Consider the following 23,301-nt stretch of genomic DNA (forward strand, 5'->3'; position numbering starts at 1 on the left):
ACTTTACAATATTGTGGTGGTTTTTGTCCTACATTGACATGAATCAACCATAGGTGTACATATGTTCCCCATCCTGACCCTCCCTCCCACCTCCCTCCCCATCCCATCCCTCAGGGTCATCCCAGTGTACCAGCCCTGAGCACCCTGCCTCATGTATCAAAAGGATGTTCTGACTGATACAGGGGTAAGATCCCAGCACACCCTCCATCTCAGACTCCACTTGGTGAGAGGAGACCATCCTCTGATCAGACTTGAAGAGGAAGTTGAACTGACCAGGTTTTGTTGAACTTTCAATCAGCCAGGACGTGGACTTACATTTTCCCCCACTAAGCAGCACGTGGGGGCTGGGGAGGGAAATCTAAGCTGCCTCCTTACACACACCTTCACAGTCCTTTTTATCTTGCCCACATTGTTCCTTAAGGCAAACTGCTGAACGGGGAATGGCTGGGTCAGAGGCTGCAGGCGTGCTACCGTGTAGCACTTGTGCAAGGCTCACAGACCTCCCCCTCCTGTTCTCTTGAATATTCTGTTGTGTCCTTGATTTGCTTTATATTTTTGCCAGTTTGGAGAAGGCAATGGCAACCCACTCCAGTACTCTTGCCTGGCAGATCCCATGGACAGAGAAGCCTGGTAGGCTGCAGTCCATGCCAGTTATGTTAGGCAATCCACTATTTAATTTTGCTGGGATTTTACAAATTACTGAAGTCTCCCTAAACTTGCTGCCCCAGACTTTTCAAGCTTCTCTTTTGCAATATAACCTACCTACAGCAAAGAGCACAAGTCAAAGGTGTATAGTTTAGAGACTTCCCACAAAGTGGACACATTCACTGTCCTTCTCCCCTTTAGGATCAGCAGCCCCTCCTCACTGCCCCCTCCCGGCCCCACCCCCCGGAATCCTCATCCGGTCTCCTCATGCCAGAGCCTTGCCTGTTTTTAAGTTTTCTGAAAATGAAATCACAGGCGTGCACTCTCTTCTGTGCTTTTCTTCTTTTTGGTTTTGAGTTTCTGCCACGTGGATGCCTGGAGCTGCAGTGACCCCTTTGTAATCCAACTGTATGAAAAGACCTCTACTCATTTAGCCCATTGACGGTGGACAGACATGTGTGTTGTTTCTGTCTTTTTTATTCTGAATAAAGCCTCCAGAAGTATTACTGCACATGTCGAGTAGGGTACATGTGCAAAAGTCTCTCTGAAGAGTGTCATCTGTGACTGCCTTTCTGAGTCAAAGGCCAAGTGCCCCCATCACCCCACACCCTTGAGAAGATATAACATCATAGTCTTCATTTTTTTTTTTTTTTTACCAATCTGGTGGATAGAACATAGTATATTATTGTTTTCTTACTCGGCATTTCCTTGACACTTGATGACACTGAAGATCTTTTCTTCTGTTGATAGGACATTTATCTCTCTCCTATGAAATGCCTGTTAATGAATTGTGCCCATTTTTCTAATTTTAGCTTCATTTATTCCTTATTGATCAGTAAGACTTCTTTGTATACTCACTATATTAATATGTTGTAGGCTAGAAATGTGGAACATATCGTCCCTTATTTTGAGGGTTGTATTTTGATTTTAATGTTGTCTGATTTGGCGATAATTTTTTAATTTTAATTGGAGGCTAGTGACTTTTCAATATCGTGGTGGTATTTGTGATTTGGTGATAATTTTTCTTGCATCTTTTTAAGGACCCCTTTCCACCCAAAAGTCATAAAGGACGTCTCCCATGTTGTCTTCTAAAAGTTTTACAGTTTTGCCTTTCACCTTTACGTCCTTCACCTCCTGGGGATAAAGTTTTCTTTGAGGTGAGATCAAGCCTAATTTTAGTTTTTAAAGAAAATTGTGAGAAATGATGTTTTTCCAGTCGTGAACTCTGAACTACATTTCTGTGCCTCAAAGCAGTTCTAGGAATTTAGAAAAGCAGATAGCTGCAATAAATTCCAAGAAGCAATAAATTCTCAGGAGCAAGGCCTCATTCTGAGCACTGAGCACACTGAACTGGAACCAGCCGACCAGAAACAGGCGAGCGCATGTTGAAAAGAAGACAAGCTGTATGACCAGCCCTCCTTGGACTCAGCCCACTTGCCTTCCCAGTACTTTTCCACTCTGAGCTTGGCCTCAGGAAAAGCTTCAACTACATTTTGCTCGAGGACTCCCTGCCTCTGGAGTTCTCTGGCTGCTGTGGTTTCGATAGCCTGTGTGCCTTCACCTGTGACCAGTCTTGGTTTCTGTTTTGATCCCCAGTATGCCCAGTTGCCCTAAGTGCAAGTGTGTCGTTTCCCTGCTGGTCTGCGACACCTCTTGTCATGTCACCATTTTTCTTGTCTCTTTTCTGTTCCATTGGTCTATTTGTCTCTTTCTGCGCCTGTCCTACACTCTCCTGGTTACATAACATTGTTATAGGTTGCGCGATCAAGAAGCCAAGTCCCTCCACATTGTTCTTTACAAGTCCATACACATTTTAAAATGAGATTTTCCAGTTTCACAAAACCTATCTGTTGAGACCTTTATTGGAATTGCATCAATATATACATCTAGGAGTGGGGTTGCTGGCTCAGAGGGGAGATGCATGTTCAATTTGAAGAAACACAAAGCTGTTCTCCTGAATAGTACTGCCAAATGTAGACTCTCAGCAGCAACGTTCAAGAACTCACATGGGTTCTCATTTCCTCTAACACTTGATATTGTTAGACTTTTAAATTTGTGACAGTTTAATGGAGGCACAGTGGTATTTCCTTGTGGTTTGATCACTAATGAGGTTGAACATCTGTTCATATGTTTATTGTTCATGCCTGTTTCTCCATCTGTGAAATGCTTATTCATGTTTTTTTTTTAACCCATTGATCTGCTGAGTTGTTTGTGTTTTTCTTATTAATTTGTAGACCTTTATATATTCATAATAGGAATTCTTCATCAGTTGTATTGAAAATATTTTCCGCAAGTCACATCTGGTCTTTTTTGCTTTTTTAGTTTGCCTTTTGATGAGTGAAATCTCTTAATGTTAAAGTCAAGCTGATCAATATTTTTTACAGTCGATGATTTGTCTGCATTGTTTAAGAAATCTTTCTCTATCCCAAAGTCTAAAAGTTCTTTGCTGATGTTTTTAGTCAAAAGCTTTGAAGTTGTGTTTTTGACAGAGAAGTCCTCAGTCCATCTGGAATACATTTATTTCTGCATATGGCATGCAGAATGGTTCCAGGTTCCTCTCTTTCAATATAAATAAACATTTCCTGCTGCTGCTGCTGCTGCTGCGTCACTTCAGTCGTGTCTGACTCTGTGCAATCCCATTGACAGAAGCCCACCAGGCTCCCCCGTCCCTGGGATTCTCCAGGCAAGAACACTGGAGTGGGTTGCCATTTCCTTCTCCAATGCATGAAAGTGAAAAGTGAAAGTGAAGTTGCTCAGTCGTGTCCGACTCCTAGCGACCCCATGGACTGCAGCCTACCAGGCTCCTCCATCCATGGGATTTTCCAGGCAAGAGTACTGGAGTGGGGTGCCATTGCCTTCTCCAAACATTTCCTAACTGGTTTAATAAAAAGTGTCTCTCTACTCACCTAACATGGCACTTGTATCAGATACCACAATTACACACCGGCCAGTGTGCATCTCTGCATTTTCTAATCTATCTCATTGCTCATTTAATCTATCTGTGCACGGTATCCCACTGTCTTAATATCAATAATTCCGTTTCATCTGTGTGTGTGTGTGTCTCTGTGTCTCTCTCCCTGTGTGTGTGTGTGTCTGTGTGTCTGTCTGTCTGTCTCTCTCTCCCTCTGTGTGTGTCTCAGACTTCTATAGTTCCTTGAGGGTAATCTTGGAGAAGGGAGCCATCCATCAGTCACATGAGCTGTCTCTCAGCAGAGAAAACTGGGTGATTTGGCTGCAAACTCTTGCCCTTGGGTTTTTCTCTTCTTGGCCAAGAGGTCCTAAAGGTCGGAACAAGATACTGCGAGGTTATTCCCTTTGGGTCAAGGAGCCAGGTGTTTATCAGGCAAATGTGTGTACAGATGGTGCACAGCCCTGAACTCTGTAAGCACAGGAAATGTTTGTTTTGTTCATCAAGTCTTTCGTGCCTTCGCTGCTGGGGTGAACGCCACGAAGGTGTGAGGGTGCTAAGGAATCCCGCTCTGGCCTTCGTAAGGAATGTTGGTCTCCTTGCTGCCACTGAGCCTTCCATTTTTTGTTTGTTTTCGTGGCTTTAATTCTCGGAGATGTACTTGTGCGCCCTTTCCCGGCGCCCAGGTGCGCAGGGCCGGGCCCCTGGGGGCCTCGGGGGCGGAGACCAGGCAGGGGGCGTGCTGGGGGCGGGGCGTGGGCGGGGCTACGCCCCCGCGCGCCCGGCGCGCTTCCTGCGGGGTGGTGACGGCCCAGGCGCGCAGAGTCCCAGCAGCCTTCGCCGCCTCCGCGCGCCGCAGGCTCCCGGGCCCTCGCGCTCCAGCTTGTGCCCCGTCCCGCGGCCCCACGGCCCCCGCGTCCCAGGCGGCCCGGCTCTCCCACAAGATGACGCTGAAGGCGAGCGAGGGCGAGGGCGGGGGCGGCATGCGCACGGCGCTCTCCGATCTCTACTTGGAGCACTTGCTGCAGAAGCACAACCGGCCCGAGGTGAGCGGCTCCCGGGGTCCCCCCAACGGCGTGCGGTGAGGGCCGGTCCCCGACTCTAGGCCTCGCCGTCCGCCCTCCTGCCCTCGGGGAGGGGTCCTGACCCCCGAGGCTCGTGCGGGACTCCGCGGCGCCTCTAGGCGGGAATAGGCAGAGGCCGCGGCCCCTGGCCCCGAGAGCTGATGAAAGGTCGGGGGAAACTTCTGCGTGGACGGAGTCGGGGTCACGGAGAAGACTTTCAGGAACAGAGCCCAGAGGAGGTCTGCTTAAGTGCTTGTGTCAGCAGAAAGGGTTGGTGGTAAGAGCCAACGCTGGCCTCAAAGTGCTCAGTCACCATGCCGTGGCATTTCTGCGGGGGCCTCTGGCGCTGGGGGGCACCCGGGTGGCCTGTGTCTGTGGGCAGGCATCATCTCAGGAGTAATTCTGCGCCCCCCCCCCCAAGATTCCTGCGATGGCCCATAAATAGCAACTCACCTCTATCCTCAAAGATGTCCCATAAGGGAGAGTTGATTCTCTTGTTATCTTGGGGCTTCCCTGGTGGCTCAGAGGGTAAAGCGTCTGGTTCGGTTCCTGGGTCGGGAAGATCTCCTGGAGAAGGAAATGGCCACCCACTCCAGTACCCTTGCCTGGAAAATACCCTGGACGGAGGATCCTGGTAGGCTACAGTCCATGGATCTCAAAGAGTCTGATATGACTGAGCGACTTCAAGGTAAGGCTGCATGCCAGGCCCACTCACTCACCTGAAGACTGAAGCTGGGTCTCAGTGGTCAGCCATCAGCCAGCACCCACCGGCAGCCCTTCCACGTTCCCTGGCCTCCTCACAGCCTGCTGGCCAGGTTCCAAGAGAGAATGTCCACAGAGACACCCAGAGATAGAGGGCTCATCAGACACTAGCTGGCCTGGGGACTCACGAGTGTGAATCTTTTTCTAGACCTCCAAGATCTTCCAGGGCAGGGCAGTTTGCACACTCACTTTTTCCAGGTGAAATGCCTGATCCGTGGGGCCTTGGAAATGGTTCCCAAATTACTAAGTGCCTGAAGAGGTGGACGTGTTATGCAGCGCACCCATCCACTTGGACATATGATGAAACTGCAGATCCCCCAGGTCCCAGCAGACTGGTGTGCAGGCTGCGGACTGTGGACTGGGAGGCATCAGAGGGAGGCTGCATTCTGTATCTGCATTGAGCTTGCTGCTTCCCTCAGGGTGCCATATTCTCACTTTTCCGTCTTTGCAAATCAGGATCGAGGTAGTCTAGGCTTCCAGGAGCAGCGGGATGATCATGTGGAGAAGACCAAGTTGCAAGTTAGGCAGCGGCAAGTGCGCTAGGAGGGGATCAAGCTCTGAAACTCCTTGATTCCCCATAAGCTTGGAAATGTGATTTTTTTGCTTTTCTTCCCATCAGTCAACTCACTTGGCTGAGCCTTAACTCCGTCCCCACCCCCTGCCAAACTCGCTTTATTGAATTTTCTTTTGGCAACTTTATTGAGATTTACTTGGCATTAATAGAATTCACCGACTTGTGCAGTTCATTGACACTGGACACATACATCCCACCCTGTAGCTGTGACCACAGTCCTTGAGGGTTGCGGGGGGGGGCCCCCCGGCCATCCCTGGAAGTATGGAACCCCACCCACCCCCCCGGCAGCATTTGGAAAACACTATCACTTTGCCTTTTTGAGGCTGTCCTACAAATGGACTCCAGCTTACATAGGCCTTTCTGTGTGCCTGCTTTCATTTTGCACAACCTGAGCGTCACCTGTAACTCAGTGTCCCGACCCCTTGGAGATCTTTCTGACCCTGGTGGGAAGGCTGGGGAGGTTCGTTGTGTGCAGTTTTGAACAGAAGCTCTGTCACTACTCTCTGAATAAGCAGCAGTTTTTGTGGAGCCATGAGTTTAGCCTGCAATACCAGATACAGTCTCCTGCCTATGTAGTTTGTTTGCATGAAAGGATTTGAGGATGGGATAAGAAAAGTTGGTAAAGCACAGAATGAAAAGCTTCCAGAACTGTCCAACTGTGGACTTCGGAGGGAGAATCTCCACACCATGAGGGGTGGCCTGACCCCACAAACCGGCTGATTTCTTATTTCCTGAGGTTCATCTTCCCTCCGAGGAAGCTGTTGGCTTTAAAGCAATTCAGAAATTCCTGTTGCCAAACACTTCATTGAGGAGGATTGCTTTTGGTAAAAGTTCTAAAGACTCAAAAACCAAAGTTTCCCTTCTGATCTTAGTCTGTATTTGATACTGAAAAAGTCTTATCAGAACACAATGTTGCAATACATTTGAAGTGGAGGCTGCCTCCTCTATTTAACTATAGGTGTCCTTCCTTGAAGAAACATTTTATGAGCTCTCTGTGACCTTATTCTTTATGGCAGTCCCTTAGTGCACATAAAATGTGTTGTAAAATTCCTACTTGTCTCTGCTGGCCTGTTTGAAGTTGCCCCTTTCCCATGACCTGAAGAAATAGGTTGCAAGTCCCTGAAAGTTCACTTGGGCCTAATGGCCCAGGAATGAAGTCTGGCTCCAGCTGAGTATCCACTCAGCAGAGAGCTCCTGGCCAGCAGATTCGGCCTCATCTGCTGTTGCACAGGTTTGAGGCTGGAGATAGCCAGGGTGCCATTGGCCAACAGTGCTTCAGGGAGGGGACATTCAGGGTTCACAGAGGTCTGGAGATTTCGCCAGAGGTCCCCTGGTGTGGGGGAGATGAAATCAGGTGACATTTCATGGATGGCAGGGATATTTTTTTTTCCCGTAAGCACCAGTTGCTCAAGTTTTTAACTGTTGCTCAAAAGAGAACTGACTCCAGGGCTGGGAAATGGGAAGACATGCTCCAAATTAGGGAACCAGAGTACAGCTTGGTGTAACATAGAATTTTCTGAGACTTCACTTTGCCTTTTTCCTTCACATGGAGGCATAGAGTTGAGCCATATCCATACGCATTCATTCCTCTGTCTCTATGGTTCATCCACGACTACAAGCCTCCAGCCACCAGCAGAGGCCACCGACCCTGGACTGAATTCTGTGGTGCTGCGGGGTTGACTGTGCAAGAAATGCTCATGCCAGCGGACCCTTGGCAGCTCACAACCATCGTGTCCCAGGGCCGATTGTACACGTTTGTGCTCTGAAGTCACCAGCCTGCCAGTCCTGCTGCAGGTGCTTTGTTTGCCTGCATCCCAGGTACCTGGTTCATCAGGACTGAAGCCAGGACTTGCATAAGATCCTGGCTCTGAGGCTCTCCTCTCCTCCCAGCCCTTTTGTGAAGCTCTTGTATTTGTGGGGAAACAGTGTCCCCTTTTTTCTGGTACCTTGAGCCCTCTTGGGTTTTCTCATTTTTTTTTTTTCTCCTTGTGTTCTTTCCCAAAGTGGAGCCTGCCCTGGCCCAGGAGGACTGAGCAGCTGGTGTCTGGTGTGGGCCATCACTTGCCTACTTGGCCTGGGCCTTCTTCCAAGTCTGTTCAAGTCGCTCAGTCATGTCCAACTCTGGGCGACTCCACTGACAGTACAGTCTGTGGAATTCTCCAGGACAGGATCTTGGAGTGGGTAGCAGCCTTTCCCTTCTCCAGGGGATCTTCCCAACCCAGGGACTGAGCCCAGGTCTCCCGCACTACAGGCGGATTCTTTCCCAGCTGAGCCCCAGGGAAGCCCAAGAATGCTGGAGTGGGTAGCCTAGCCCTTCTCCAAGGGAACTTCCTGGCCCAGGAATTGAACCTGGGTCTCCTGCATTGCAGGCAGCTTCTTTCCCAACCGAGCTCTCAGGGAAGCCCCACGGTACCTGGAAACAGTGGGCAGAGGGCTTACCCATCAGCCTAACAGATGTTGGTTCTTTCCTTCCCGTCACTGGCACCAGCTCTTAATGTGACTTGGTGGCCCCTGCTCAAGTCATCCACCTCTGCCACCTGCCGCTAAGTTTGTTTTTTCATCTCTCTCTCTTTTTTAATCCCAGCTTCCTCTGAGCTGCTGCCTCTGCCCTTTGAACCCACTGCAGATGTTTCCTCTGAAGAGGGTTTCAGAGGCCAGGCCTTGCCACCCCAGCAGTTTGTGTGATTATGAGCCCCTGAGAGGCTGTGGAGCAAAGGGCAGCCCTGCACCCTCCTCATGCGGGACAGCCATCCCCCATCTTGCCTGGGTGTGGCTGGGGGCCTCCCTGGCCAAGGGGGGTACTGGTGTCACAGAAAGCAATCGAACACCTTTGCCCGATGTTGTTTGCTCAGCATTGCTTGTATCACTTTGTAATCACCTGGCACAGTTGCTCGTGGCACTGGGAAGGACTCAACATTGTGGTCCAGTGTGGGGCCAGTAAGTCCCAGAACAAACCATGGAAAGTCTCTGCCACCCGTTGGAAGGCAACGTGTCTTACCAGCTGTGGAAACACGCCAAGTTTCAGCAGTTGAGGGGCAGGACAGGAGAGACGGGGAACCAATTGCAGCCTGCGGCCCCTGCTCTGCACACATCTGTCTGTCTGTCTAGCCCTTCCTCGCAATTGTCTGCGGGCTGGGGGTGCCAGGGGCTGGCATGCCAGGTGCCATCAAAGAGCAGTCAGAGCAGGGGCATCAGGTGGTACTTGGGGTGCGCCCCATGGGTGTGAGTTGGTTCTTTGGATGCCAGGTCAGAGCATTCTGGGTATCTCTCTCATCACTGGCAGCTTCTGAGGGAGTGTGATAGTGGCTCTGAGTCATTAGGAAGGAGGACTGTCTTGACGGATAAGCACATTGAAAAGCCCAGCGTTTGGCATAGCAAATGTTGATCTTTTCTGGGTTTGATGTGTTCTACCTCTGGCAGGCTTTGTGGAGTCCTTAATTTAAAGGCTGACGTGTCCTGGAGCTGAATGAAGAAATGAGGCCCCCAATCACGCAGGCATCCACCCCCTTGCCAAGTTCACTCGGTCTTCTGTGGACTGACTTTTGACTCTGTCCTTGTTGAGAATGTTACGTAGGGCTCCACCATGTCTGCAAACCCAGATGAATCATAAGAAATGCTTTCTTAATGGTACTTTACAGCACATGATAAGAGAATCTGATCTGTGTTTCCAGACTTTATGGCCACCTTTACCTGCTATGGTTACTGATGAATCCCTGGTTACATGGATCAAACCCAAATCTCCTGCATTGCAGGCAGATTCTTTACCAGCATTGTTGGGTTGTAAGACATGTAAGTGGTACATGTTCGGAGAAGGCAATGGCACCCCACTCCAGTATTCTTGCCTGGCAAATCCCATGGATGGAGGAGCCTGGTAGGCTGCAGTCCATGGGGTTGCTAGGAGTCAGACACGACTGAGCGACTTCACTTTCACTTTTCACTTTCATGCATTGGAGAAGGAAACGGCAACCCACTCCAGTATTCTTGCCTGGAGAATCCCAGGGACGGGGGAGCCTGGTGGGCTGCCGTCTCTGGGGTCGCACAGAGTCGGACACGACTGAAGTGACTTAGCAGCAGCAGCAGCAGCAAGTGGTAGTCCTATTCTTCACGACCCCATGGACTATACAGTCCACGGAATTCTCCAGGCCAGAATACTGGAGTGGGTAGCCTTTCCCTTCTCCAGGGGATCTTCCCAACCAAGGGATCGAACCCAGGTCTCCCGCATTGCAGGCGATTCTTTACCAGCATTGCTCACTTGTAAAGTACTCATTTTGTTTTCTAAGAAAGCACCCAATTCTTTTCCTGAATGGCTGTCCCATTTTACACCGCCACCAGCCATGGATGAGAGATTCAGTTTCTTTCCATCCTTACGACTAGTCTTGTCACTGGTTTTGATCATAGCTGCTCTGATGGCTGCGTGGTGATATTTCCTTGTGGTTTTCTTTCTTTTTTTTTAATAGCACTGGTTTGTTTTTCTGTTTTTGTCTCTGCTGGGTCTTCATGGCTGAGCTCAGGCATTCTCTAGTTGCAGCAAGAAGGGACTCCTCTTGGTTCCACAAGGACAAGCCTTCTGACTGTCACTAAATGCAATCCAAGCGTGTGGCCAAAATCCAGCAGAACTAAAAATTCTCCATTCATTCCTTTGATAGCTTTCCTTCTCGCTGGTCTCCCAGGATTGGAAGACCCTTCCCTTCATTCTTTTCTGTCGTGTGTGTGAGGACCTTGATGTTGTAAGGGTTCTGACATTTACAGTCTGTTCTTTACCTACAATTGTTTTGCAACTTGCTGTAGGTCGATGCCAAAAAGGGAACGTCGGTAGAGGCTTTTTATTCTGACTGGTGGCCAACCCAACAGCTTTATTCTGTTTCTCACTGATCCAGCTTCTCCCTGATCCAGCTTCTCCATGATCTTGTTAGGGATGACCAGACGCCCAGCTCAGTTCTTTTTTCAGCCCCTTGTGCAGCCTGGGACAGCCTGATCTCCAGTTCTGGTTGATGAGACTCCGACTTCCTCCTCCCTGCAATCCTCCCCAGCTAGTTTCTTTTGGGTGCACATTCTTGGCTCTGCCGTCTGCTGGAACATTTTTGAAATGTCTCATCCTCATGACTTCCTTTTGTGTGTGTGTGGGTTTCTATTTACCTTCCTTCCTTGGGCTCTCCTTTCAGTAGGGCCCAGGGACTTTTCCAAGGCTCAGACTTTTCTGTGGGTTCAATCCCTGCTCTGAGAACTAGGTCCTGCAGACTGCAACTAAGACCCAGCACAGTCAAATAAATGAATATCTAAAAAAAAAAAAATAGGGTCCACACTACACACAAGTCCTTAAGCTCCCAACTTGAATCTAAATGACACTCACTTAGGAAAATTCTATCTTGCCACAAGAGAAGGCTTTCATGTGCTTGTTTAGAGATTAATCTGAAATGAATCCAGTTTTCTTCATGTCCTTCCAGAGAGAGATGGCATATTTATAGGCAGATATGAAGATTTTCTTCTGTTTCACAGCATACCTTTCCTCCCCCCGCCCCGCTTTTTTTTTCACTTAACAACATTTCTTTTAGATCAACCCCTGAACCTCCTTTTCATGGCTCCATGGTATCTGTGTGTGCTAGGACACTTTGCACAGAGGTAGAGGTAACTCATCTACTGTAGATGGTCTTGAAGTGCCCTGTAGCTCTGGTGTCATGAGTTACATCAGTTACATGAGTTACATCAGTTACATCTCATCAGTTACTTTGCTAAATATAATCCTTTGTTAGACACTTCTGCTTTCATAGCACTGTGGAAAGCCGTGTCACGTGAGTTTGGAGAAGTGCTAGCTGCTGCCCAGGGCAGTTTCTCTTTCTTGGGACTTCCCTGATTGCAATAGATCTGGAGAGACAGATACATAGATGGAGCTGCTGTTCCTCCCTGGGGAATCTTCCCATTTCTCCTTTGCCACCACCTGGCTGATGAGGTGTCCTTCTCCTGGTCCCACCCATTGGGAATATCTTCCCTCCCCGTGGCCTCTGAGGGGTACCGCCACCCCTGCTGTGGCTGGATCACAGCCGCCATCCATGTGCAGCAGAATCCTTCCCAATTGTCCTGATTGAATATTTGACCCGGAGTGGGTGGGAGCATTTTCAGAGTGCTCCTTGCCCTTCTCCAAGCCCTGGGCTACTTCAAGAGCAGTTAAGTTAGAAAGAGGAGGAAGAACCAGCAAAGGAGACTAAGGAGTGTTTTAAGGAATTCCATCCATTTATTCTCATTGGCGTGTGTTGTCAGAGCCACACTGTTCCTAAAATTCCAAAGTCCATTCATAGTAGGACAGTACCCGAGGGTCCCAGTTCCATGCTCTGTGGCCTTTTTTCACTCTCCTGATGCCATTCCTTCCAGTGTTTTATCTGCAAATTTTCAAACCCACTGCAAAGAACAAACAATTTGATAGTAGCTTCCATTTGACATACCTCCTAGATTATACCATTAACACGTGGCCATGTGTGCTTTGTCATGTGTCTATCCACAAACCATTCATTCACCTTTTTTTTTTTGCACTTCAAAGTAAGTTCCACGACTGAACCCTGTGCCTACAGCCTGTGCCCTGCAACAGGACAAACCACTGGGATGAGAAGGCCACTCACCACATCTAGAGAAAAGACCAACAGCAGCAGCTAATACCTGGCACAGCCATAAAAGAAATAAATGAATCTTGTTTTTTTTTTTTAAGTTGCAAGCATCAGAACAGTTCACCCCTAAAGGCTTCAGCGTGCATATCATGGACTAGTATTCAGTATTTTATATGATTTTTTTTTTAACTTTGTGGTTCAAGGTCCATCCAGTGAAATGTACTGGATAAGTTTGAACAAATACATACACCTGTGCTAACCCAACCCTGATCACAGTTTGGAGCATCAACACTCCAGAAGTATCTCTCATATTCTACCCAGCCTACCCCTTCTGATCCCATCAGAGGCAACCACCATCTTCAATGTTGTTATTGTCGTTTAGGCATGTTCTAAAACCTCACGAATGGGCTCATCTAATGTGTACTCTTGCCTAAAGCTTCTTTCACTCAGCATCACACTTTTCAGACTGATGCATGTTGACCCCTTTGTCAACATTTTGGTCCTTTTCTTGTTTCTGCCACCTCATGTGGGTGAATAAAGCTGCTGTGAACATCCATGTGCAACCCTGTGTCTTTTCTTTTGGGTGAACACTTTGACGTGTGGTTGACAGGGCCTAGGATCAGTGTGTGCTAAACTTGTCTTTTTCGCCATCAGCTCCCTAGTACGTCTTATGAAAAAGTGCAAAAGAACTTTTTGGCCCACCCAATATTTCCCTGATTACAGTGCTTGTAGGGTCTTGTAGTGCATGTGGCCTTCTGAAATGAAGCGTCCGTTCAAACATTCTGTCTTTTCCTCGCTTGTCATCCTATTATTGAGTCATAAGAATTCTTCACATGTTCTGGGTATAAATAAGTTTCTATCAGACATATGTATTGCAGCTTTTACAGTCAGGCTGTGCCATGCCTTCATACCTCTTGATCGTCTTTTGGTGAGAAGGTGTTAGTTTTGATGGGACAACTGTCTGCATCTATGATTATCGCTCTGTGTGCCTACTAAACCTTTGCCTGTCTCAAGGGAGTTACTTCGCTTTGAGCTATTTATATTTTTTAGTTGTCATTTGGCTCTTTTGTGTCAGATAGAAGGCACTTCTGCTTCCTCCCCGGTTTTGACAATGAGCTGTGCTGCTTTCCTCAAAGCTTGGCTGTCTCACCTTTTCTGTTTGGTGCTGCCAACTGTCTGGTTTTGTCTAAAGTCAGGTGGGGATGAACATTCCTGCTGCCCATTTGGGGTTGATCTGGCACCATGGATTACCAAGACCAGCCTTCTGTCTGTCCTCCTGCCCAGGCCAGAGGCCTTAAATTAACTTCAGATGTATCATGCAGAGTCTTTCCAGAGTGTAATTCATCCGGCTGTGCTGTCTGCATGGTTGGGGTCAATGGATCACAGTTCACGTGGCACCTCAGGCCAATGGGAGGGGTGGCCCGTTGGATAAATAACAGTACAATTCAGTTCAGTTCAGTCACTCAGTCGTGTCCGACTTCTTGCGACCCCATGAATCGCAGCACGACAGGCCTCCCTGTCCATCACCAACTCCTGGAGTTCACTCAAACTCACATCCGTCCAGTCGGTGAAGCCATCCAGCCATCTCATCCTCTGTCATCCCCTTCTCCTCCTGCCCCCAATCCCTCTCAGCATCAGAGTCTTTTTCAATGAGTCAACTCTTCACATGAGGTGGCCAAAGTACTGGAGTTTCAGCTTTAGCATTATTCCTTCCAAAGAAACCCAGGGCAGATGTCCTTTAGAATGGACTGGATGGATCTCCTTGCACTCCAAGGGACTCTCAGGAGTCTTCTCCAACACCACACTTCAAAAGCATCAATTCTTTGGTGCTCAGCATTCTTCACGGTCCAACTCTCACATCCATACATGACCACTGGAAAAACCAAAGCCTTGACTAGACGGACCTTTGTTGGCAAAGTAATGTCTCTGCTTTTCAATATGCTATCTAGGTTGGTCATAGCTTTCTTTCCAAGGAATAAGTGTCTTTTAATTTCATGGCTGAAGTCATCATCTGCAGTGATTTTGGAGCCCCCCAAAATAAAGTCTGACACTGTTTCCACTGTTTCTGCATCTATTTGCCATAAAGTGATGGGACCAGATGCCATGATCTTAGTTTTCTGAATGTTGAGGTTTAAGCCAACTTCTTCACTCTCCTCTTTCACTTTCATCAAGAGGCTTTTCTGTTCCTCTTCACTTTCTGCCATAAGGGTGGTGTGATTTGCATATCGGAGGTTATTGATATTTCTCCCGGCAATCTTGATTCCAGCTTGTGTTTCTTCCAGTCCAGCGTTTCTCATGATGTACTCTGCATATAAGTTAAATAAACAGGGTGACAATATACAGCCTTGATATACTCCTTTTCCTATTTGGAACCAGTCTGTTGTTCCATGTCCAGTTCTAACTGTTGCTTCCTGACCTGCATATAGGTTTCTCAAGAGGCAGGTCAGGTGGTCTGGTATTCCCATCTCTTTCAGAATTGTCCACAGTTTATAGTGATCCACACAGTCAAAGGCTTTAGCATAGTCAATAAAGCAGAAATAGATGTTTTTCTGGAACTCTCTTGCTTTTTCAATGATCCAGCGGATGTTGGCAGTTTGATCTCTGGTTCCTCTGCCTTTTCTAAAACCAGCTTGAACATCAGGAAGTTCACGGTTCACATATTACTGAAGCCTGGCTTGGAGAATTTTGAGCATTACTTTACTAGCGTGTGAGATGAGTGTAATTGTGTGGTAGTTTGAGCATGCTTTGGTATTGCCTTTCTTTGGGACTGGAATGAAAACTGACCTTTTCCAGTCCTGTGGCCACTGCTGAGTTTTCCAAATTTGCTGGCATATTGAGTGCAGCAATTACACAGCATCATCTTTCAGGATTTGAAACAGCTCAACTGGAATTCCATCACCTCCACTAGCTTTGTTCGTAGTGATGCTTTCTAAGGCCCACTTGACTTCACATTCCAGGATGTCTGGCTCTAGGTGAGTGATCATACCATCATGATTATCTGGGTTGTGAAGATCTTTTTTGTGCAGTTCTTCTGTGTATTCTTGCCACCTCTTTTTAATATCTTCTGCTTCTGTTAGGTCCATACTATTTCTGTCCTTTATCGAGCCCATTTTTGCATGAAATGTTCCCTTGGTATCTCTAATTTCCTTGAAGAGATCTCTAGTCTTTCCCATTCTGTTGTTTTCCTCTATTTCTTTGCATTGATCGTTGAAGAAGGCTTTCTTATCTCTTCTTGCTATTCTTTGGAACTCTGCATTCAGATGCTTATATATTTCCTTTTCTCCTTTGCTTTTCACTTCTCTTCTTTTCACAGCTATTTGTAAGGGCTCCCCAGACAGTCATTTTGCTTTCTTGCATTTCTTTTCCATGGGGATGCTCTTGATTCCTGTCTCCTGTACAGTGTCACGAACCTCTATCCATAGTTCATCAGGCACTCTATCTATCAAATCTAGTCCCTTAAATCTATTTCTGACTTCCACTGTATAATCATAAAGGATTTGATTTAGGTCATACCTTAATGGTCTAGTGGTTTTCCCTGCTTTCTTCAATTTAAGTCTGAATTTGGCAATAAGGAGCTCATGATCTGAACCACAGTCAGCTCCCGGTCTTGTTTTTGCTGACTGTATAGAGCTTCTCCATCTTTGGCTGCAAAGAATATAATCAATCTGATTTCGGTGTTGACTATCTGGTGGTGTCGATGTGTAGAGTCTTCTCTTAGGTTGTTGGAAGAGGGTGTTTGCTATGACCAGTGCGTTCTCTTGGCAAAACTCTATTAGCCTTTGCCCTGCTTCATTCCATATTCCAAGGCCAAATTTGCTTGTTACTCCAGATGTTCCTTGACTTCCTACTTTTGCATTCCAGTCCCTTATAATGAAAAGGACAACTTTTTTGGGTGTTAGTTCTAAAAGGTCTTGTAGGTCTTCATAGAACGGTTCAACTTCAGCTTCTTCAGCATTACTGGTTGGGGCATAGACTTGGATTACTGTGATATTGAATGGTTTGCCTTGGAAATGAACAGAGATCATTCTGTCTTTTTTTGAGATTGCATCCAAGTACTGCTTTTTGGACTCTTTTGTTGACCATGATGGCTACTCCATTTCTTCTAAGGGATTCCTGCCCACAGTAGTAGATATAATTGTCATCTGAGTTAAATTCACCCATTCTAGTCCATTTTAGTTCGTTGATTCCTAGAAGGTCGACGTTCACTCTTGCCTTCTCCTGTTTGACCACTTCCAATTTGCCTTGATTCATGGACCTAACATTCCAGGTTCCTACACAATATTGCTCTTTATAAGCATCAGACCTTGCTTCTATCACCAGTCACATTGACAACTGGGTATTGTTTTTGCTTTGGCTCCATCCCTTCATTCTTTCTGGAGTTATTTCTCCTCTTATCTCCAGTAGCATATTGGGCACCTACTGACCTGGGGCATTCCTCTTTCAGTATCCAGTATGAAAAGGCAAAATGATAGGATAAATAACATGGCCCATCAAATCGAATGCAGTCAGCTACCAGCCTAAGGAGATAAGCATTGGTTTATGTAGCTTGGGCTTCCCTGGTGGCTCAGATGGTAAAGCGCCTGCCTGCAATGCAGGAGACCCGGCTTCGATCCCTGGGTCAGGAAGATCCCCTGGAGAAGGGAATGGCCACCCACTCCAGTACTCTTGCTTAGAAAATTCCCTGGATGCAGGAGCCTTGTGGGCTACAGTCCATGGGGTCGCAGAGTCAGACACGACTGAGCGACTTCACTTTGACTTTCTGTAGCTTTGGGGGTTGTAGACCTGCAGTGATATCCTAGGGGTCGCCTCAGCCACTTGCTTCATCCAATGCTCTGCTCTTTTGCCCCGCCAGCCTGTATCACCCCAGCTGAGTGCTGTGATGGAGGACATGTACACCAATGGGCCCGCTGCCCTGGGGAGCCCGGCCCAGACTCAGGGCCAGGAGGCCCGGAAGGTGCGGCTCATCCAGTTCGAGAAGGTCACCGAGGAGCCCATGGTAACCCTTGTTTTTCGCCACCCCCAGCCTCTGCCTTAGAGCGGGCTTCCTGGCCCTTTCTAGTGGTTGACGCCCCAGGTGGTGGAGACAGAAATCCTTTCTCCCAAGAAATCACTTTCAGATGTCTTATAGATCAGCTCAGCCTGGAGACGGAAACAGCAACCACCTCCAGTATTCCTGCCTGGAAATGTCCATGGACAAAGAGGAGCCTGGCGGGCTACAGTCCATTGGGTTACAGGACTGAGCATGCACACATGAGGGTGGAGTGTTCATAGCAATAAACTGATAGAACTAAAACAAAAAAAATAAAGATCAGCTCAGAAATAGCTCACAGTCAAGCACGCTATGGCTTTGTCTGTCTTCCAGGGAGGTTGGTAGCAATAAACTGATAGAACTAAAACAAACAAACAAACAAAACAAGATCAGCTCAGAAATAGCTCACAGTCAAGCATGCTATGGCTTTGTCTGTCTTCCAGGGAATCACGCTGAAGCTGAATGAGAAGCAGTCATGTACGGTGGCCAGAATTCTCCATGGGGGCATGGTCCACAGACAAGGTATATGTCCAGCCTTCTTCTATACTTTGTGACACGACTATATTTCCTGTTAGGTAATATTTGAGCAATTACTATATGCAACCCCTTTCATTCGCCTCTGAATACATAGCAGTGAAGCAAAGAGACAATCTCTGCCTTTTGGGGCTACCAGTTAAACTGAGAAAATAGGGAATTCCCTGGCACATCAGTATTTAGGACTCGGTATTCTCACGGCCATGGGCCCTAGTTCAATCCCTGGTCGGGGAACTAAGATTCCGTTAGCTAAACAGCATGGCCAGAAAAAAAAAAAATTAAGCAAATAGACATTAATACGTATTTCAGTAACTGCTGTATCTCCTTTATGGGAAGCAGCCATCAATTTGCAGATGCATCCATTAGTAAAAGCACTTTTCTTTGTATCTAGGGGAGTGCAGGTAAGATAACCACTCTTCACAGAGAATCACATAGATTCTAAACAGTGATTAACTTGACCACTTGGTAGTGTTTGGAGGTTTTAGTTTAACAGCAGAAAAACATCAAGCTTGCTGGTGACTTCAGAGTGCCAAGTTCTTCACTTTCTGGTTTCTTTGAGTGTGTATAGCTGTTATCAGAGGCCCCAGAGATCAGGGGCACTCTAGTTCCAGGACATTTTGAGGATCAGGTACTTTTATTCTTCACTCGGAGTCCTGAAGTCAAGGCAGAAGACATAGTCAGCTTCCCAGTCCTGGTCCTCATAGGACCCAGAGGGCCATCAATAGAATATTCCAGTCTCTTGTGGTTGAATACTTCCAACCCTGTGTTGTTTTTTTTTTACACAATCTATTGTATCACGTGCTACAAATCACAGTTTCTTTCCTGCAGTGTTTTGACTCCTATTGAGAGCTCTTGTCTGAACCTGTGTTTTTTTGATGGTAGGCTCACTTCACGTTGGGGACGAGATCCTAGAAATCAACGGCACAAACGTGACTAATCACTCGGTAGATCAGCTGCAGAAGGCAATGGTGGGTATCCACTCTGCCCTTTTCTTGGTGAACTGTGGATCGGAATTGCTGTCCACGTACCGCATTTTTCTGTGAAAGTGTTTATACCTCATTGAAGGGCCTCTTATCACTCAAGAAATGACAACTCTCTGTTTTCATTTAGTAAACTTCTAAAACAAGGCAGATGACCCAGAGTGTCTAGAAAGAGCTCTGTACTGAGTGCCAGAAGTCCTCAGTCTTTAACGGCAGCCCTGAATCCCACTCTTCTTTACTCCAGCCCTGTGATTTGGAGCAAAATTCACTTCTCTAAGTCATCTGTAACACAAAGATGCTAGTAATCACTATTCTTTTGTTATAGATTTCTTACAGAGAGCAATTGGACTAATAGATGAAATGTCAAAAAGACAGAATGATCTCTGTTCATTTCCAAGACAAACCAGTCAATATCACAGTAATCCAAGTTTATGACCCAACCACTAAAGCTTAAGAAGCTGAAGTTGAACAGTTCTCTGAAAACCTAAAAGACATTCTAGAACTAAAACCCCAAAAGATTTCCTTTTCATTATAGGGGACTGGAATGCAAAAGTAGGAAGTCAGGAGATACCTAGAGTAACAGGCAAATTTGGCTTTGGAGTACAGAATGAAGCAGGGCAAAGGCTAACAGAACTTTGCCAAGAGAATGCACTGGTCATAGCAAACACCCTCTTCCAACAGCACAGGAGAAGACTCTACACATGGACATCACCAGATGGTCAATACCAAAATCAGATTGATTATATTCTCTGTAGCCAGAGATGGAGAAGCTCTATACAGTCAGCAAAAACTATACTGGGAGCTGACTGTGGCTCAGATTATGAACTCCTTATTGCCAAATTCAGACTTAAATTGGAGAAAGTAGGGGAAAACACTAGACCATTCAGGTATGACCTAAATCAAATCCCTTACAATTATATAGTGGAAGTGACAAATAGATTCAAGGGGTTAGATCTGATAGACAGAGTGCCTGAAGAACTATGGACAGAGGTTCGTGACATTGTACAGGAGGCAGTGATCAAGACCATCCCCAAGGAAAAGAAATGTAAAAAAGCAAAATGTTGTCTGAGGAGGCCTTACAAATAGCTGAGAAAAGAAGAGAGGCAAAAGGCAAAGGTGAAAAGGAAAGATATACCATCTAAATGCAGAGTTTCAAAGAATAGAAAGAAGAGATAAAAAAGCCATCCTCAGTGATCAATGCAAAGAAATAGAGGAAAATAATAGAATGGGAAAGACTAGAGATCTCTTCAAGAAACTTAGAGATACCAAGGGAACATTTCATGCAAAGATAGGCACAATAAAGGACAGGAATGGTATGGACCTAACAGAAGCAGAAGATGTTAAGAAGAGCTGGCAAGAATACACAGAAGAGCTATACCAAAAAGATCTGACACAGATAATCACGATGGTGTGATCACTCACCTAAAGCCAGCCATCCTGGAATGCAAAGCCAAGAGGGCCTTAGGAAGCATCACTACGAACAAAGCTAGTGGAGGTGATGGAATTCCAGTTGAGCTATTTCAAATCCTAAAAGATGATGCTGTGAAAGTGCTGCACCGAATATGCCAGCAAATTTGGCAAACTCAACAGTGGCCACAGGACTGGAAAAGGTCAGTTTTCATTCCAGTCCCAAAGGGCAATGCCAAAGAATGTTGAAACTACTGCACAATTGCACTCATCTCACACACTAGCAAAGTAATGCTCAAAATTCTCCAAGCCAGGCTTAAGCAATACCTGATCCGTGAACTTCCAAATGTTCAAGCTGGTTTTAGAAGAGGCAGAGGAGCCAGAGATCACATTGCCAACATCTGTTGGATCATAGAAAAGCAAGAGAGTTCTAGAAAAACATCTACTGCTGTCAGAGCCTTTGACTGTGTAGATCACCACAAATTGGAAAATTCTTCAAGAGTTGGGAATATCAGACCATCTGACCATGCCTCCTGAGAAATCTGAATGCAGGTCAAGAAGCAACAGTTAGAACTGGACATGGAACAACAGAGTGGTTCCAAATTGGGAAAGAATTTCGTCAAGGCTGTATATTGTCACCCTGCTTATTTAATTTATATGCATAGTACATCATGAGAAATGCCAGGCTGGATAAACACAAGCTGGAATCAAGATTGCCAGGAGAAATAACTTCAGACATGCAGATAACACCATCCTTATGGCAGAAAGTGAAGAGGAAGTAAAGAGCCTCTTGATGAAAGTGAAACAGGAGAGTGAAAAACCTGGCTTAAATCTCAACGTTCAGAAAACTAAGATCAAGGCATCCGGTCCCATAACTTCATGCCAAATACATGGGGAAACAATGGAAACAGTGACAGACTTTGTTTTGGGGGGCTCCAAAATCACTGCAGATGGTGACTGCAGTCATGAAATTCAAAGACATTTGCTCCTTGGAAGAAAAGCTATCACCAACCTAGATAGCATATTAAAAACAGAGACATCACTTTGCCATCAAAGGTCTATCTAGTCAAGGCTGTGGTTTTTCCAGTAGTCATGTATGGATGTGAGAGTTGGACCATAAAGAAAGCTGAGCACCAAAGAATTTATGCTTTTGAAGTGTGGTGTTGGAGAAGACTCTTGACAGTCCCTTGGACTGCAAGGAGATCCAACCAGTCCATCCTATACGAAATCAGTTCTGAATATTCATTGAAAGGACTGATGCTGAAACTCCAATACTTGGGCCATCTGATGTGAAGAACTGACTCATTTGAAAAACCCTGATTCTGGGAAAGATTGAAGGCAGGAGGAGAAGGGATGGTTGGATAGCATCATTGACTTGATGGACATGAGTTTGAGCATGCTCTGGGAGTTGGTGATGGACCGAGAAGCCTGTCCTGCTGAACTCCATGGGGTCGCAAAGATTCGGACATGACTGAGCGACTGAACTGAACTGAGATGAGACATTGAACGTGCCCTCTAGATTCAGTTGTGCTGGGTGCTTGCCCCTCCAGATTCTTCACCGTGGTTCTTCAGCCCTGCACACAATGGAGACTATTCCTGTAAGCAAAGCAGGGAAAATCACATGGAGTAGTTGGGTGGCATTGGCCATGGCTAGTAGGAAGCACCCCTCAGGCACTTAGCATGGGAATGAAGCAGAGAACAGAAACTTGAAAACAAGTGTGGTTTGAACCAGAAATTGAAAAACTGAACATTGCCAGAATTACATGTTAACATTCCTTTTAAATTTCTGCCAATCTGACAGGTGCAAAGTACTTCATGGTTGCTTTATTTTTCTAATTTTATTCCCAGAGCCAAAGTTGAGCACTTTTCAAGAGCTCATTGGCTATATGCTTTTCCTTCTTGTATCTTTTTGCCCTGTTGTCTATCGGGTTGGTTATCTATTTATAACAGAGTTTCAGTGAGCCTGATTGTTAGTTGCTCAGTCGTGTCCAACTCTTTGTGATCCCATGCAATGTAACCCACCAGGCTCCTCCATCCATGGACTTCTCCAGGCAAGAGTACTGGAGTGGGTTGCCATTTCCTTCTCCAGGGGATCTTCCTAACCCAAGGATCGAACCTGGGTCTCCAGCATTGCAGGCAGACTCTTTACCATCTGAGCCACCAGGGAAGCCCATATAACAAAATTTAGAAGCACTTGAAATACTGGTTATTAACTGTCTGCCTATTATATGCACAATAATATGTTTCCAGTAAGTAAGTCAGTGTTAGTCGCTCAGTCGTGCCTGATTCTTTGCAACCCCATGGACTGCAGCCCACCAGGCTCCTCTGTCCATGAGATTTTCCAGGCAAGGATACTGGAATGGGTTGCCATGTCCTTCTCCAGGGGATCTTCCCAACCCAGGGATGGAGCCCAGGTCTCCTGCACTGCAGGCAGATTCTTTATCGACTGAGCTGCGAGGGAAGCCCATTATGTTTCCAAGTGTATTGTATATGGTATCTTTTGCCATATGACAAAATTAACTTTTACATAGTTGACTATATTTATACAGATCAAAAAGAAGTGTAAATTTTGAATATTCATATATTTAAAACAGTTGTTTCAAGACTAAGGGATACAGCCTTGCTGTGGGCTCAGAAAAAAACCTGTGCATCACATTCTATTGAGAAGAAATGATTAAGGCCAAGTGCAGAGGATCGTGTTCTGTGCAGGGTACACTGTGAGGATATGAGTCAGCTACTCGTGCTGGTGAGCATGAAACACTCCAGTCAGGGTCCTGGCAGGAGACAGGTGACCCACTCCGA

General features: G+C 46.4%; 1 protein-coding gene across 1 annotated transcript in view; it reads left to right on the forward strand.

Annotated features, from left to right (window-relative positions):
- Positions 1 to 4,319: 4,319 nt before the first annotated feature.
- The window catches only part of MPP1 (membrane palmitoylated protein 1), a 30,292-nt gene continuing 11,310 nt past the window's right edge, over positions 4,320 to 23,301 (forward strand). The window contains exons 1-4 of the mRNA XM_040265515.1: positions 4,320 to 4,599; positions 17,402 to 17,545; positions 18,022 to 18,100; positions 18,995 to 19,080. Coding sequence (XP_040121449.1) covers positions 4,498 to 4,599; positions 17,402 to 17,545; positions 18,022 to 18,100; positions 18,995 to 19,080 — 411 coding nt within the window. The 5' untranslated portion in view covers positions 4,320 to 4,497. The remainder of the gene's footprint in view (positions 4,600 to 17,401; positions 17,546 to 18,021; positions 18,101 to 18,994; positions 19,081 to 23,301) is intronic.

Source organism: Oryx dammah, unplaced genomic scaffold (assembly GCF_014754425.2).
Source record: "Oryx dammah isolate SB20612 unplaced genomic scaffold, SCBI_Odam_1.1 HiC_scaffold_23, whole genome shotgun sequence".
Lineage (NCBI taxonomy): Eukaryota > Metazoa > Chordata > Mammalia > Artiodactyla > Bovidae > Oryx > Oryx dammah.